Source organism: Parasteatoda tepidariorum, chromosome 10, assembly GCF_982258835.1.
Source record: "Parasteatoda tepidariorum strain Cologne lab strain chromosome 10, Ptep-v5.0, whole genome shotgun sequence".
NCBI lineage: Eukaryota > Metazoa > Arthropoda > Arachnida > Araneae > Theridiidae > Parasteatoda > Parasteatoda tepidariorum.
Window position 1 is genome coordinate 69,286,404 of NC_141764.1, and position 17,672 is coordinate 69,304,075.

Consider the following 17,672-nt stretch of genomic DNA (forward strand, 5'->3'; position numbering starts at 1 on the left):
TAAAATATGAGGAAATTTATTAGTTCACTTATCAGTTATAGCTCTTAACATTTATGAGCCATTATTAAACATTAAATACACTTGTAAATTACAAATGAAATATGACACACATGATCAACACAACTACTGTAAATGTCTTCATGAATAAGGTCAATCAAAAAGATCCCTTTTCATTTTTCCAATGTCTTCATATTAACGAAAAATCAATAAGCAACAGATTAATTTTATAATTTAATTGACAAATGCACAGTTCTCCCTAGGAACAAAAAAGGGCAAGGTACTTCCTCACAAGAAAGAACACTCACTTAACACCGTTAAAAATTATCAAATGTGTAATATTATGTCATAACTGAATTTGATCTTCAACAATTTTTAAATCACTTATACTATTACCCTTATACTATTTCACATGAGAATTTCTTAGTAATTCTCACTCATTATCAAAATAAGAGAAAAATTTTTTGTTTATAGAAAGTAATTAAAGAAATCCCTAGAGACAATCACTGAGCACATTTTTTTTAAATAAATAAACTAAAATTATTAATTGATAAACAACTTAAAAGCTTTATTTTATAATTTAAACTGAAAATTAAAAGGCAATGAACATTTAAAGTTGGATTTTCTTAAAAAAAAAGGTATTAATTTATTTAAAAAATAATTTTAGAATTTAAAAATCACTTAAAAAATCATAACCGAGTATACATAAATATACAGTATTAATATATATCCCCCCACCAAAAAAAAAAAAAAGAAACTCATAAAAATTTAACCAGTAGAGAATAATACTAACAAAATAAATACTTGTAATAGTAGTTAGAATTAAACTTAAACAGATAATTTTTACCAGTGTAATTATAATTAAAACAATGAATTAATTTTTTTAAATGGAATATGAATAAAAAGGCAGTGTTTTTAAGGAATGGTAGCTTACTTCTACAAAAAAGGCAGGCAGGGAGAACACTGTGAATGTAAATGATTTTTGTAAATGATCAGTTTACGTAAATCACATAAATACCTCCAAAAAATGTAAATGGAATGGGCATACAAAGATAATATTTACATAAATTTACCAAAAAACAATTATAACAAAGATTAAAGATGCTTAACAGGTAATTTGTTCAAAAATAAAGAAACAATTTATTAAGCATAAAAAGAAGTTCAATTGTAACAATACAGATTTAATTTACCTATTTTATCTCAAATAACTAGACATTTGAGAATTTGAGGAGTCACCGTAACACATTAACAACTCTTAAGATTGTAAATATTAAATTTTATTACTCACCTATGTTTCACAAAAGATTAAGTTATTTCCCTGAATCATGATAATTTTGTTTGACATAATTAAAGAAAATACAAAAACAAGCATTTTTTTTTTTTTTTTTTAATTTGTAGTCTATGATTCAAACCTAGACTTTAAGTAATCTAGCATTAAAAGATCTGAACATACAAATAGCAACACTTTTCATCATGTTTTATTTAATGACAACACACTTCGATTTTCATTATAAAAAATAAATGCTCCATGTAACAAAATAATTACATTTGAAAAAAAAAATACACTCACCTACAAATGGTAACTTCAGGCAAATGAGTAGAGACAAAACAACACAACTCTAAGCTTAAATATATGAGAGTACACAACTTTACAACACTAACTGAAACACATGCGAACTGATCTAGTGTTTGTTTATTATGTGACAAAATAAAATAAAAAAGTAAATAGTAAATTCTGTGTGTGATAAATAAAAATATCATCCAGGCAAAATATAAACATTTATATGTCATTTGTACTAAGCAATCATATACATAGCTGCCAACTTCGATAAGAAAAAATCCTGTAGATTTTACAAAATAATATAAATTTCATGATTCTATATAAATTTCCTGATATGATTTTATGACATTTCACTCCAATATGTATAAAAACACTGATTAACAAAAGAAAAGCATTTTTTTAAAATAAAAATTTGTTCTATTTGGGGCTAAGTATATTATTTCCACAAGCAGTCAAAACCATGAGCAAAATTCTCTATTTTGAAGAGGAATGTTCTAAAATTATGAGAAAATCAGAGCTGGCAGCAATGCATAATGTTAATATCAAAAATATCAGCAAACAGCTGACAATTTTTAACTGTATTAAGTTAAATGGCAGTAATATTTATTTGTGTATAATAGTATATTTAAAAAAAAAAAAAACAGGAACAGTCAAACTAAGTATGAGCAAATTGTTGGGTGAAGAGCCTATATAGGGGCGCACAACCTGCAGCCCACCGACCGTCGATGTGTGGCCAATGGAAGCTTCTGAACACAATGATTTAAAAAAAAAAAAACGAAGAAATATTAAATTGCACGCTTTGAGTTAGCATTTTTGAATGTGCTTAATTTGTGCAGATCCTATAGTAAATCTATGCCGTTTCTCGATTGTCACCAAAAGGTTATTGTCAAACATGGCAATACTTATACTACATTACTTTTTAAATTAAGTACTTTTATTTGTTTGTTTTTTTTTGCTACTTTTTTCGGGAAAAGTACAAGCATTTGTAACAAGAATGTTGAACAAAAATCTTTTCTGAATTTTTTAAAAAGTTTTCCACAAAATAAAAAAATTTTTATAAATAATTTTTTTTCTTTTATAAATTTAATGTATTATATATTCTTTAACAGTTAACTTTTTTTTCCAAATACCCTTAAGGATTGAAATTTCCTAAAAGGGAGACAGTGGTTCTTTTGAACACTGAATAACTTTTTAGCATTCAATGCCAAGCAATATCTATCCTCTAAGAATCAGTTGTGGCACATCGGTACCCATGCGTCCTTTCAACTGGCTCTCTTCAATCTAGTTACTTTTTGAAGAAAATTTTTTTAAGAAACCCCACTAAGGTGATATATGTTCTTAGCTGAGCAATGGGAAAATAATTTTATAATTCAAGCGTCACTGGATCTTATTTTTATTGCTTCAGGATTGCTTTTTTGTGGATGGTCAAGGTCAAAGTTATGGGTAAGAAATTTAACATTTTCAGCTTCGCCTAATTTTGAATTTGTTTAATGAAATTAAAATAGCTATAATCCCCTTTAAAACTATCAAGATTTACTCTGCTTTTAGAGTTAGTGCTAGAAAAAATATTCACTTCAAAGATTGAAATACTTTTAAGAACTAAGGTATATTAATCTAACGTTTAAAGAGTTTATGGTTATCATCGAAGATGTAAAGTTGCAAAATTACCGTCGTTTTAACATTTTCCTACTATTTTGTATAGATTATCCGTAGGCTAAGACAAAACCATTAATGTGCGCCTGACCATCAGACCACCGAGCCTCGAGGGTTAAAATACAAAAGTTTTTAAATGATTGTTTTACAAGTCACAGACAAATTGCACAAATGAGTGAAAATCATTTATGTTTTGTTAATGAAAAAAAAATTGGCTTGCCACATTTTTGAAAGTTTAAAACATTTAAAGTAAGCTAATATTTTCAAATATTATTCAAATTTGACAGATTTGATTAAAAATCTTGACAAATTTTAAAATATTAAATTTGACAAAATTATTCCGAAAAAGTTGTTAAAAAAAGTGATTTATATATCTTTCAGTAAAAATATAAATTTTATTCACAGAGTGGATCAACAAAACTTTTAAGAAAATTAAAAAAAAATTACATTTTGAAAAAGAAAGCAATAATAATTATCTATATTTTGGAAAAAATGCTTGTTAAAGTCAATGAAAATGAATCTATTTATTTAATTTTTATAAGCAATATTTTAATCAATCATAATGAGTACATTTCAAAATAATTTCAATAATTTATTATTACTAAATCCATTTTTTAAACAAAAATTAAATTCATTTTTGTTGTTTAAGTTTTAAATTATAAAAATTATGTTCAGTTTAATTAAAATATAAATAGCATTATAAAAATACTCTAGAGTTTTATCATTTTTTTGATTTTGAATAAAAATTGCTTTTTTTCCTTTTTCAAATTTTACCATACCCCATTTAGTTCATCTTATGAATATATTTAAAAATAAAACTTTTGTGTTCATTATGCTTAGATTAGCAGAAAATTAACAACAAATTAAAAATTATATTAATTTTTTAAACTTTTATAGAAACAAAATATAATTTTTATTTATGGATTTCAAGGGATTACCTACACATGAATACAAATTTTTATTTTTTTACTTATTTCTTTAAACAAAAATTATAATGTTATTGAATTTTTTCAACAATTTATGACGAAGTTGCGAATTTGTTCAACAACTACTACAAATTCCGAAAGCAAAAACAAAAATTTCTAAGAATTTGGTAGTTTTAGAATTAATATAATTCAAAACTCCTTTTTATATGCAAAAATAGAATTTTGATTTCTTTTTTGGTTTCTGGATACTTTCCATGCTTGCTATTTCAATGTATTTTGCAACATTTTCCTGCATTTTAAATTTTATGCATTTAAATTTAAAAAATATTTTTCTCACATTTTTTGATGAAATTTAAGGTCACTTTATATTTTAAATTTCCACAAAACATACTTTAAAATCGCGAAATTTTTAATTTTGTATTTTTTGCTCGTTACTTTTGCTTGAAGTACTTCTACTTTTATTTGTTACTTTTTAAAAGTAACGTTCGCACGCATGATTATTTTTACAGAATTCAGCACAGTTTTAAAAAATCTGATATTTTTAATATTATATTATAATGCGTGAATATTGAGTTTAAGTAATCATTTTCCGACCTGTTTTATTTTTGCCGATTTCATCATAAATCCAAGAGACATTTTGACGCAGAACATTTAGTTTTTTTTTCTTGCTTTTTATAACTACCAACTTCCATGTATATTACGACTTGTGAGTTATAAATTGCCTTGAATTGATTACTTTTTGATGTGCTTTATTTATGTCCATTTCATTGTAAATCTATGTGTCTAATTTATCATCTTTTTTTTATATCTATAATCTCTTTTTTTAAGGGTACTTATTGTTATGCTTTGCCATGTGATTTTAAAAATCCTGTATTTTTACTGTGATATTATTATGACACGAGAGTTTTAAATTGCACATTTAAATAATAACTTTTTGACGGACTTTGCGAATTTCATTGCAAATCCAAGATATTTTCAATAATTTTTTCAACAATTTTGAGATGCATTACAATGCGGTTTTAAAAGCTGCTAGTTTTATTACAACATGCAAATTATGAATCAGGCAATTCAATTATTACATGCTAATGCATTTTATTTGTGCTGATTTCATCCCAAAGTTAAGCATTTTTTTTCAATTATTGCGCTGCTTCCCCATGTGATTTTGACGATCCCGTTACATTACTACAATGTTATTACAACACGAGAGTCTCTAATAACACATTTAAACAATCACTTTTTTATATTATTTATTTGTGCATATTTCATGGTAAAGACAAGTTATTTTCCTGTCATTTTTTCTGCAATTATCGTCATGCATTTTTATGTGTTATTTAGAATCCTGAATTATATTACAAGCATTTATATAAAAATTATGACATTTGCCGCCAACATGACTAAATATATGTGTGGCCCTTCACTCAAAAAGATTGTGCACCCCTAGCCTATAAGTTTGGCACAGTAATACAATTTACAAGATAGTATCAAAAATATGAGATCACAAGAAATATAAAAACTATTTTGTTAACTATTTAACCTTTATAATCACAGGTTTATCACAGATTGTAGCAAAATTTATAACAAGGAGAGAAAATTATACTATTCAGCTTTTAATAATTTTAGAGGCTGAATCTTCTGATTGACTGAGTTTTCTTTTGCCAGAGCCCAAAAATCTGTCAAGAGTTTCTTTTTCGTTTTTTACCAAATCTTCATCAAGAGCTCTAGAATATTCATAACAAGAACAAATTTTAAAGCTTAAATAAAATACTGAACAAAAATTTACATCCAATCTAAATATAACTTTCATCACTATATTGCTCTTGTTTGAAAAAGGTTTCACAATTTTAATCAATAGAGAATTATCATTACAAGAAGATCATTACAATTATTAATTGCTAATTGTGGTTGTACTTCATGTTCACACTCACTTCATAAAAAATATTTGTAAATTCAAACATAAAAAAAAAATATATATATATATTTAGAAGACAATATTTTGGATTAAAAACTAATTTTTATAAAACTAACAAATATGTTAGGTTCACATAAGTATGGCGAAAACTGTCGTAAAAAATGTTAACAAATCATATGCATAGGCGACTAATTTGAGAAATATTAGTGTAAAATCTTTATGAATGGAATCATTATGAATCAAATGGGTCAAAATAAATATTGTATTAAAAATACCAGGACTTAAAAAATCAAGAGGAAATTTCAAGAGGCTGAAAAATCTAATGTATTCGAATGATATTACGAATGAAGTATGTTGAAAAAGCAATTGCAAAATGACGCGGGATTGGAGAATGCGAAGAATATTTTAAAATCGAATTATTGTGCATTTCATTGCATAAATATGCACAATAATTGATATTCAGCCTAAAATATGTATATCTTGTGTACTTGTACAAATTTTTTTTTCTCCAAAGAAAACTATATAGTGTTAAATTTGAAGCTAATACAAAATTAAATGTTCACAACAACCTAGTTTCTTTTCATAGACTCTGTAGTGACGGTACATAAAGATCTTTTACCTTCTATAATGAGTGGTGATTATATTAATTACCTAAATAACAAGTGAACACTTTTATGGAAAAAGAATTTCACCTAGGATTTTTCACCCCATTCTTAGAAATGCAACATGCAGTTTTTCACACATTACGTAATTCTTTTCTTTCCATAAAATATTGCTATTGCAATCATAAGGAATTTCATTAATTTATATAATGTTAAATTTTTATTATAATTCTTACAAATCAGTGAAGTGAACTAGTTGCTATTTAATCATAAATATGAACTATAGAATCTTCTATGAAGTATAGAATCTTGGTTACCATCATTTAGGGGACATAACATGAGTTACTTTAATTTCTCCCACGGGTATCATATTTTAATAACATATTAACCACATTTTTATAATTTTTAAACTTATTATGGAGGAAGAAATGACCGTTCAATATTAAAAAGTAAAGAGATGAGTGGCATTATATTGATAGTATCTCATTGGTTCAAGAGAAATTTTTTTTAAGTGCTTCCAAATAATTTTTTTTGCGATCTTTGTTGCTAAAATAATAAAAATGGATAATACTCAATTATATACTTCAAAAAGAAATCACTATTGCACAAAAAAAAAAAGAAAAAAAAGAAAAAAGATAGAATTAGAATGCCTTACTGGAGCAGAAGTTCAACACAAGGCTCAATTTGCTGGTATTTATAAAGTGTGACACTCTGCAGTGTCTCAGGCCAAACAGGTCTTATTAACAAACAACGCCTTGTAGAAGCTATGCAAGCTGCAGCCACTAATGAAGGATAGAACTGCAAATACTCAGTCTCTAAGAAAATAGAATAAATACATGCATGTAATGAGTCAAAGACAGAAATTTTATTTAATGTACATTTAAAATTCATAATTTTATTATAATCGGAGGCTTTTCAAATTACCAAAATACAGACCTGTTTAGTATACACGAATGTGGAGAAAACTTGGCACCAGTGAGGAAATTTTTTTTCTATTATTAAAAAAGAAAAATTCCGCCTTTTCAAAGAAAGCTTGTCTTTTTCGATTCAGGAGAAAAAAATGCTAACATATAAGAATTAAAAAAAAATTTTTTTTTAATGATGATATTAATTTAAATAATGATGATAAAAATAAATATGGCTATATTAAAGGTAAATTTAAATCAAAAGAGATTGTGCATTTATTAATTTTAAACAGACACTTAGGGCCTTGCTTAGTGGTGGGCAAACTGGGCGATATATGGTTATATTACAGGATAATAGTTATATTTTTCTTTACATTTACTAAATTTTTGATATATTCTTACTATTCCTTGGTTATATAATATATATGAGTAAATATAATTTATATATTTCCAAACGTGCCTAATTTCATTTCAGTTAATATTTCTGTGTATCAGGAGTAATTTTTAAAATAACAAAATGGAAGTTTTTGCCAAGTTCTATTTCATCACAATTAATTGTGATAAATATTTCAACTATTACCAATTTGTGAGAGTGGAGAGATATCCTGAAGAACAACTGCAGAAGATGTTTAAAAAAAATAAAACAGCGTTAGCATGATATTTAAAAATACTAAATTTTAAAAAAATTAATTGATTTGAATCAATTGATATTCTTTAAGTCATAGATTTATTCAAAGATTATTATTTATACAGTACTGCATTATCTAATATGCATATATCTAAGGTGCCTGGCTACCTTTTTTAAAAAGTCAATTTTGACCAAAACATCATTTTTCTATATTTTATATAAAATAAAACTATGAACCTTTCTCTTTCAGAAACCATTCAAAATGTGTTTCAACGTCAAATAGAACAGAAGTTAAAATGATTTTTTAAAAAAAAAACATCTTTATTAGTTAAATTGTCTTTTATCTGTGTCCTTTTTGGCATTTTTCTCAAAACTAATTTTTTGATTATTTTCTTTCTTTCTAAAAGAAATGTCTTAAAATATTTTAGTTCAAATTACTTGAAATTTTGCAATTATGTTTCATACACATAATGTCTATGGAAGGGGTGTCAAACTCGCGGCCCGAGATGAACATTTTTGTGGCCCAGTCAATATGTCCCAAGCAAAGTAAAAATAAAATAGATATGTGAATTAGAAACGAAACCAGCATATAAAATTATAGTATACTTTATTTATAAACTATACGAATAATTTTAAATCGTACGCTCGAAAATGTAAAATTCTAATTGGTTGAAATGGAGGCCGCTTCACACTAAGCTGTCAATTAGATAGTACATATTCAGGTTTATCCTGCTATAGCGAGGAACGTTGGTTATCTTGCTCCAAGGTTCTCAAACAATTCTGGGATTTGAAAGAAGAAATGTGTAAGTTTTTGCAAACTAATAATCAAGATACAAACTTGTTTTCCAATCAAATATGATTGCAAGATTTATTTTTTATGGCTGATATAACCAAACACTTATCCCATTTAAATTTATTGTTACAAGGCAGATCATTACGAACATGTTTGACATAATTAAAGCATTCAAATGATAACTATTTCTTTGGGAAAGGCAACTGAAAAATGAGGATTTAACCCACTTCCCAACGTGCAACAAGAACAAATCTAGTTTAGATGATACTGCATCGTATCAAAAATACGCAGAAAAATTTTTTAAATCTTAGAACAGAATTTGAGACAAGGTTTAAAGATTTTAATTCTTTAGAAGACAAATTTTGTTTGTTTTCCTCGATTTTCTGAATAAATATAGACTCAGTACCCAGTTACATGCAAATGGAAGTGATTGAGATTCAGTGCCGGCAAGGTTTGAAAATACTCGAAAATTCGCATATGAAATTATTTCCATGTTTGGAAGTACTTATCAGTGAGAGCAATTATTTTCTGTTATGAATGGAAATAAATCTCCTGTCCGAAACCATATTAATTACGCTCACATTGGGTCAATTTTGAAAGTAATCTCGGCCAATAAAATTTTTCCCGAAATAGAGAAGACAATAGCAAAGAAGAGATGTCAAGTATCAGGACGTAAACCATAATTTAACTTTATATATATTTATTACAATTCAAAATAAAAATATTTGTTTTCTATGAAAATTGATTTTTTTTTTTTTTGCAGCCCACCTAAAGTTAAGCATTGTTCATTTGGCCCAAGTTAGCTATTGAGTTTGACATCCCTGGTCTATGGACTAGTATAAAATATTAAATTGATAGCTGTCTATTAAACAATTATTTTTATATTTTACGGCTAAAATAAAAATAATTAAATGCAATTTCGGCCTTTATTACCAATAAAGTTTCTATATTTGTTGTAAAATATCCAAACATAAATATTATAACTGATCCTTTGTCTATTCTCTAAGTTGAATTTTTATAAGTATTATAAAGCAAAAATAATGAAAGAATAACAAATTTTAACAAAGTTAAATAATTTTGAAAAGAAAAAAAAATTAATTCTTGGTCTTTTCTGGCCTCCTTTTCTCCCATATTTCCTTGAAAAAAATTTTTTTTCCTATTTTTTTTATTTTTAATGTTTATACCATGAATATATTAAATGAGTAGTTAGGGTATCTAGTTGCAATTAAAGAATAAATACTTGTTCTGCCAAGAATAATTTGAATTTAACAATGTTTTCTCATCTAAATTAATTTATTCGAAATTAATTCGACAAATTGGTTATCTTTCTTTGCCATTCATTAATGTTAAGAGTTTGATGAAAAAAAAACTGACTTCATTTATTCAGTAATTAAGCACACCGGACAAAAAATTAGTCACCCTTAGAGAAATCGTGAAAAACATCATTTTATAACGTTTAACACCGCCACTGAATTTGATAACAGCCTGGATTCGGTTAGGAAGTGAGTTCACAAGGTTTTACAGGTACATCCAATCAAGTTTAAGCCACATTCTGAGAATTTGATTCCTCAAATCCACCAAATTGCGAGGATGGTGATTTCTGCATTTTACCCGTTGTTCCAACATGTCCAAAAATTTTTCACTTGTTTTCAAGTCAGGTGATTTTGCAGGTCAGTCGAGTTGCAACTGAGTGTCCATAAAACCAGTCACATGTTCTTTCAGCCCGATAAACTTTGCTGTTATCATCTTGAAAAATAGGAGTATCGACAGCATACTCTTCATGAAGATGTTGACTGAAAGGCAACACCTAATCATGCAAAATGTTCAAATAAACTTGTTGCTCATTTTAGAGACCACCTCAGTGAGGGGAGCCAATCCATAATAAGAAAAACACGTCCAAAACATGACAAACCCACCTCTTTTACCTGACCTCCAGTCACATGTTCTTTCAGCCCGATAAACTTTGCTGTTATCATCTTGAAAAATAGGAGTATCGACAGCATACTCTTCATGAAGATGTTGACTGAAAGGCAACACCTAATCATGCAAAATGTTCAAATAAACTTGTTGCTCATTTTAGAGACCACCTCAGTGAGGGGAGCCAATCCATAATAAGAAAAACACGTCCAAAACATGACAAACCCACCTCTTTTACCTGACCTCGCACACAGTCAGGATGAAATGCTTCATATGATATTCGGTGCACTCGACTTGCGTCATTTGAATAAAGGCAAAAACATGATTAATAAGACCATATTACATTCCACTAGTCAGCAATTGCTCGCGTTCGGTGTCTTCTAGTCCACTGAAGTTGCGCAACTTTGTGTGCCTGTGTGAGCAATGACTTCCTACGAGATGTTTGAACCCAAGTGTTCATTGCATGCAGCTCCCGTCGCAATATTCTCTCACTAATAGGATGAGGTGGACCTTCATTCACTAATTGAGGTAATTCCTGTCCGGTTTGGAAACAATTTTGATTGATAAGTCGTAAAACACGTATCCGGTCCTTTTCATGCAGGCAGGGCCCGATTAACCTCAGAAAATAGGGGAAGCATAATAGGATTTTGGGGCCCCCCTAACTTGGGCAAAATAAACTTTTGATATTTTTCGCCCATAAACAATACATTTTAAAGAGACGAGAACCATGTGAAAACTATTAGAACCTTAGAAAGGAATACAGAGATCCTATGCAATCATGTTGGACCCTTCTTTACGTGCTTTATAGTAGCAAAAACATGTTAACAAAATTTAAATATTTCACTAAATTAAATTATAAAATTACTTGTTGTTATACGAAAGGTTCTTTGCAAGATTAGTCTCTTATTTTACGCCAATTTGTTTACTAGCGGCAAAACAACACAAAATTCTAATTCAGCATAAATTATTGCTACTGCACCAGAAAAATCATACCAAATAATTTTCAAACATGAAACAAAAATATTTTTTGTACTGATAGATATTTAAAAGTCTTGTGTGTTTAGTTCAACAATAAAAAGCAGAGTAAAATTAAATTGAGCACGCATGATAGAGAAGAAAGATTTTAAAAAAAATAAGAAAACTCATAGGTTACCATTACATTAGGCTTTTTTCTCGCTTTCGAATTCGCAAAATCTTCAATAATATCTGCAAATTGTAGCCTATTTGTAATATCACTCTCTATTGCTAAAAGAGCTAAACCACTTAATTTATTATTTGAAAGAGTTGATCTCAACCGATTTTTTATTCTTTTCAATGCAGAAAATGAACGTTCACTAGTGCAGTGCAAAAATAAGAAATTGGGCCCCTAATTTCAGTCATTTGGGGGGCCCCCCTAGAATTTTACAGGGGAAGCACTTGCTTCCTGTGCCTTTTCGGTAATCAGGCCCTGCATGCAGGATCTTCTTCCAACCACAATTCTGACATCGTCTTTCGTGACCACGTGTATTGAACCACTGCTTGTAGACACATTGAACAGTTCACATCGAAACACCAACAAATTCAGTAAATTCATTCACCGTATGACCATAGGCACGGCCAAACACAATTACTCTTTTTTACCACTCTGTCATATCTTTAAACTTACCCATTGTTGCAAACTATTTCAGCTTAAAACAAAAATATCTCACTGATGACTACTTGCCTTTGATCATGTTGAGGCAGTGGACACACAGTCGAGCACGTTACTTGACCTTTGCGTCATCTAGGGTGAGTAATTTTTTGTACGTTGAGCTTAGTTTGTAATGTTAAACAATAATATTAACTTTTTATTATTATTAGTGGTATTAAATAATATTTAGTATTCTTTTATGCTTTGTCAGAATTTTGATCATTAAACGTGAAAACAATTTTAAAAAAATCTATTTGAAATAAAAAAAAGTTCTATGTTTAATATATAGTTTTTTTTTTTTTTTTAAAGAAAACCGATTTTTTTCTAACCACGATAAAATACCTTAATGTTTCGCCCAGAACCATTAAAATCCTTAGCACGCCCCTGCAGACTCTTGAAAAATAAATAAAACATAACTATCAATAAATAAAAATAACATTTCTTATACTTGCCATATATTTCAAATTTATAGAATACGTAAGATTAGTAAGAAATGATTGTAAATGAAAATAGACTGCGAGCTTTACTAACCATGAATGCACAGTACCAAAATAATATAGGAATAAATAAATAAATACCTAAATTATAAATCAAAAAAGATAAAAAAATAGAATAAAAATCTAATATGTTTTTTAATATATATTTTCAGAAATAAAAACATGAGATTAGCATAAAATATTTTTAAATGAAAACAGAAGGAAATATTTTCTATCATACTAACTTTGAACAACTACATCCAAAAAATACTCAATATACTTCTTCACACACGTTTCTGCACCTTGGTATCTGTTTATTGGCTCGTCTTTAAGTAAATCATTTGGCAGAAAAACAAATAAGAGGTAATATTCAGTAAAATGAGGTGCTGTAGGGAACATAATATTCCACTCATAGAAAGACAAAATAGCAATTTCCACTTGTAAAAACTCAGACAATTCATATTTTGAAGGAAGGAAAGTTTGGAATTCGCTGTACTTTGGAGGCATTTGATCTTGTTCCTCAAGTTTAGCTAAAAGGAAAAAAAGTCATAAGTATCACAATTTTTGAGAAATTAATCTACTATATTTAATCTAATTATATTTCTTTTTCATTTTGTTTTTTGAATTAAATTGAATGTTTAGTTTAAAATGTATAGTGCCAAAATTAATGTGGCAAATTTACAATAATGTTCTTGTCATCAGTCATTAAGGCAGAAGAGTTCCGATTGTTCGTGTTTTCAAGTGGCACTATGGCCAAGAATTAGACTTTTGAAACACACATATATCACACTCATTTATAGGGCGGACCCATTCATTCACCCACAGATCGTGATTTTGACCTCAACCAGAGAACGACCAATCTTCAATTCAGAGTTGAATTTGTTATGGGAGTATGGAGGACTTTGTGACCTGGCACATTTAATATACGCCAGTCACCCTTAGCTACACGGGGAGTCTTCGGTTGGCTGGATTGGAACTCCAGTTCTTACAAATGTGAGTCCAGCGCCTTGCAAAACAGGCTATCTTGGCCAATAATAATATGTACTCCATGCAAGAAACTACATCCATCACCAGAGGTCTGTCCAGACATTTTGTACAAGGTCCTGTTTTTGTAAAATAGTGAAAAAATTACTCATAATTTGTGAATATAAAAAAAATGTTAAGTCCCATTCTTTCAACCAGGGTCTTGCTTTTATGAATTTGTGCAAATAAGGTCCGATTATTGTAAAAAACTTTCTCAAGGAGTTTTTAAATTGTAAATAGATACAAGATTATGCTCAGCACTGCAAAATTATAATTATATAAAAAAAATTAAATTTTCAAAAAAAAACAAAAAAAAAACAGCAATTGCTGATTCTAAATTAGAGATGCAACATACAAATATTTGGTATTTAACCTATACTGCTGAACGCAGAATATTCATTTCAGACGAATAATGGAAGAAGCGTCCGTTGAAGACAAAACTTAATTCGTTTGTATCCATATTTCTTTTTTTCCCCCTTGGGAAGGGTTTATTCGATTAACAAAACAATAATGAAGATAAACAAATTTGTGAAGGGTCCAATTAAAAGATAAATCATTTTGTGAAGGGTCCGTTTTTAAGTTAAAATATTTTGTGAAGGACCCGTTTTAATGAAAATATATTTGTGACGGGTCCGTTAACGGACCCAAATTTCTTCTAAACAGACCCCTGATCACAAATTTAAAATAAAATAAAAAAACAAACAAATAAAAGGGTACTTGGACATCGTTAATCGGCACTTATTTATAGAAAATCCCCAAACAGCATTATTTTAAATGTTCGGCTGTATTGTAACTGACAAAAAGTATCTTTAATCAATGTCTCAAATGTTGATTTTGAGAAATATTTTATATCTAACTTAATCTAAAATGACACTCACAATGAGTAAATGGGCTTCAGGCTAAAGTAAGAAAAATTTATTTAATTTTAGTATAACTATAACAGAAACTAAAAGTGGAACACAAACAATTTCCAGCTTTTTTTTAGATATATTCTACACCTTTAACTTATAAGTCAACTATCCAACCATTCTATCTAAATTAATTTTGATAAAATTGCAGAAAATAACCATTCTTCACTGTTTCGTAGGATAGCCTAAACTATGTTTAATTTCCGATCATGCCATCTAAAAATTTTATTACTTACTAGTCAGGATTGATATTTTGTTTGGAAGAAACATTTCTTCCAAGACTCTAGAAGAAATTGTAAAAACTGAAAGAAAAAGGATCATATGGAAGAAACTGGACAAAATGGAAGAAACCAAAAAACTAATACACAGTTCAGCAATAACTATTATGAAAATAGTTAAAATTTAAACCAAATTCAAATACACCAGCAATATAACAGTTTTTCACATTAATCTTTAAAAAAAAACCATTAACTTAGTATTTATTTAGGTTTCATACAGAATTAAAAAATCAAGGTATATTGTTAAATTTGGATCGAGCTTTCAATCTTAACATTTTGATTACAAAAATTATGCTATTTCTTCTTCTTCTTCAGCACGACAGCCCCTTACAGGCCTTGGCTGCCTCAACCACACGTCGCCTCCAGTCCAAGGCGATTTTTTTAAAGTTGTTTATCTTTGATACTTTTAGATCTTTAGCAAGTGTCATCTAGCCATCTAGTTGGAGGTCTTCCTCTAGCCCGAGATCCCGCAGGATTTTTAAAGGTGGCGATTCAGACTGCATTATTAACTAGACCTCTCCAGATATGGCCAAGCCATCTTAATCTATTGCTTCGGATGACCTGCACTATCTTTCGCTGTCCATGGAGTCTATATAATTCAAAGTTGGAACTGATTCGCCAACAACCTCCTTCCTGTACTGGACCAAAAATATTTCTAAGTATTTTCCTTTCAAAAACACCAAGAATACTCTGAGTGTCTGCATATAGTGTCCATGTTTCACTTGCATAGAGCAATGCTGGTAGAATAAGAGTCTTATAAATTTTAAAAGCTATTTAGAATTGTGAGTTAAATATGTGATTTGTAGTTGTATATATGTTTAGCATGTTAATTAGTCAATTTAAAAAATTTACTAATATTGTAATATGGTACTTTGGGATTATATCGTCAACTATTTACGTACCTAGAGATTATCCAGTTGAGCATTTTCGCCAAACCAGATATCACCAAAAAGTAGCTTCTGTGCCAATAACAGCAAATTTTATCATATTTACTGTGTAAACCTTGACTAAACAAGTCAATTTTCTTTAGCATGTAGAAATATACTATTTTTCTTTTACACCAGTGCAAAATGATTTGATTTTGGGACTGTACAAGGATAATGACTTGTTTGCTTGCGCTTTAAAAGCTATCAAGGATCTTTGTCTGAAAAAATTAGTTATAATAATATTCATATAGTTAGATTCAAGAATAATTCAACGTGTAATTATAAAAAAAAAATAGAGGTTTTTACTTTGTTTTGATTCTTTTTATTACACTTTTTCAATATGTATCTTTACACTTAAATTTTTTTTGTCATTAATTTTTGATAAATTTAATGCGTTTAGAATGTTTATTTTGGAAATCGCTTTTCATTATGATGACGCCAAAGGATTTACGCATTTCCACTAGCGTTGACAGGTCGACGGGATAATCCCCAAGTACCTTTAATACGAATACTGGCAAAAATAAAATAAAAATACCTGCAAGTATTATGCAAACGATAAGAGCTATTTCTAAATGTCCTGATAATATACGGTGGTTATCCATAAATATATCCAACAAATACGCTGCAAGATGCTGCACAGCCACGCAGTATTTTTTTTCTTCGCATATCTGTTCTAAGTATCTTATCAACTTTGGTCTATGCTCCAGCTGAACAGATAATCCTCTGAACATATATCTCTTTCTTTCTTTACATCTAAGATGTTTATGGATGTCATCAGCATAGGTATTCATTCACTGTTTTTTTCTTATTATCAATAGTCAGACTTATTTAACTGAAAAATTTATAATGATTATTATATACTACCATTAATATATCAAGCATCTTGAAGCATATAAAATAAATCAAACAGAAATAATAGAACAATAAGCCTCTATAATGAAAAATCCTTGTTTACAAAAGGTAGTAGTGATTTATGAATTTTATCGTCATCAAATTATTTGATAAATATTAAATTCCAACAATTCTAGACTATTTCTTTATGGAAAAAATAAATATACAATATTTTTTAGGCATCTAATAGAAGATAAACAAATAAATAATTATCTTTTTGTTATTTCAATTAGTACATGTAGTTTATAATGGAGTACCTTTTTCATTTTTTCTATTCTTTACATTTTTGTAGAGAACAGAAAATAATTTAAAAAAGCGAGATTTTCAAATCTAAAAAATTATGATAAAATTCGGAAAATGAAAGATTTTATAGACAGTAAAACCTTGTGAGTGACAAACAAGTGACAGAGTTCATGCACCCTATTCTTCCTCTTAACCCAAGTATTTTTTAGATTCCCCGTTTAGTTAAAGAGTTGTCTTCATTTGAAACTACACTTTAACAGTATGACAAAACATACATAAAAAAGGAATGCTATTTTGATAACTTCCAAAACAGTAGATGTAACTTAAATTCAGCACTTTATTACTTTTTAGTTAATAAAAAAATTTT

The 17,672-nt window shown here is 28.4% G+C and overlaps 1 protein-coding gene across 1 annotated transcript in view; it reads right to left on the reverse strand.

The window, feature by feature from the left end:
• CycJ (Cyclin J) overlaps positions 1 to 17,672 on the reverse strand; it is an 18,308-nt gene continuing 636 nt past the window's right edge. Inside the window, exons 2-5 of the mRNA XM_016053374.5 lie at positions 16,707 to 17,003; positions 13,282 to 13,566; positions 7,304 to 7,463; positions 1 to 5,855 (exon numbers count right to left, since the gene is read on the reverse strand). Coding sequence (XP_015908860.2) covers positions 5,738 to 5,855; positions 7,304 to 7,463; positions 13,282 to 13,566; positions 16,707 to 16,962 — 819 coding nt within the window. The 5' untranslated portion in view covers positions 16,963 to 17,003 and the 3' untranslated portion in view covers positions 1 to 5,737. The remainder of the gene's footprint in view (positions 5,856 to 7,303; positions 7,464 to 13,281; positions 13,567 to 16,706; positions 17,004 to 17,672) is intronic.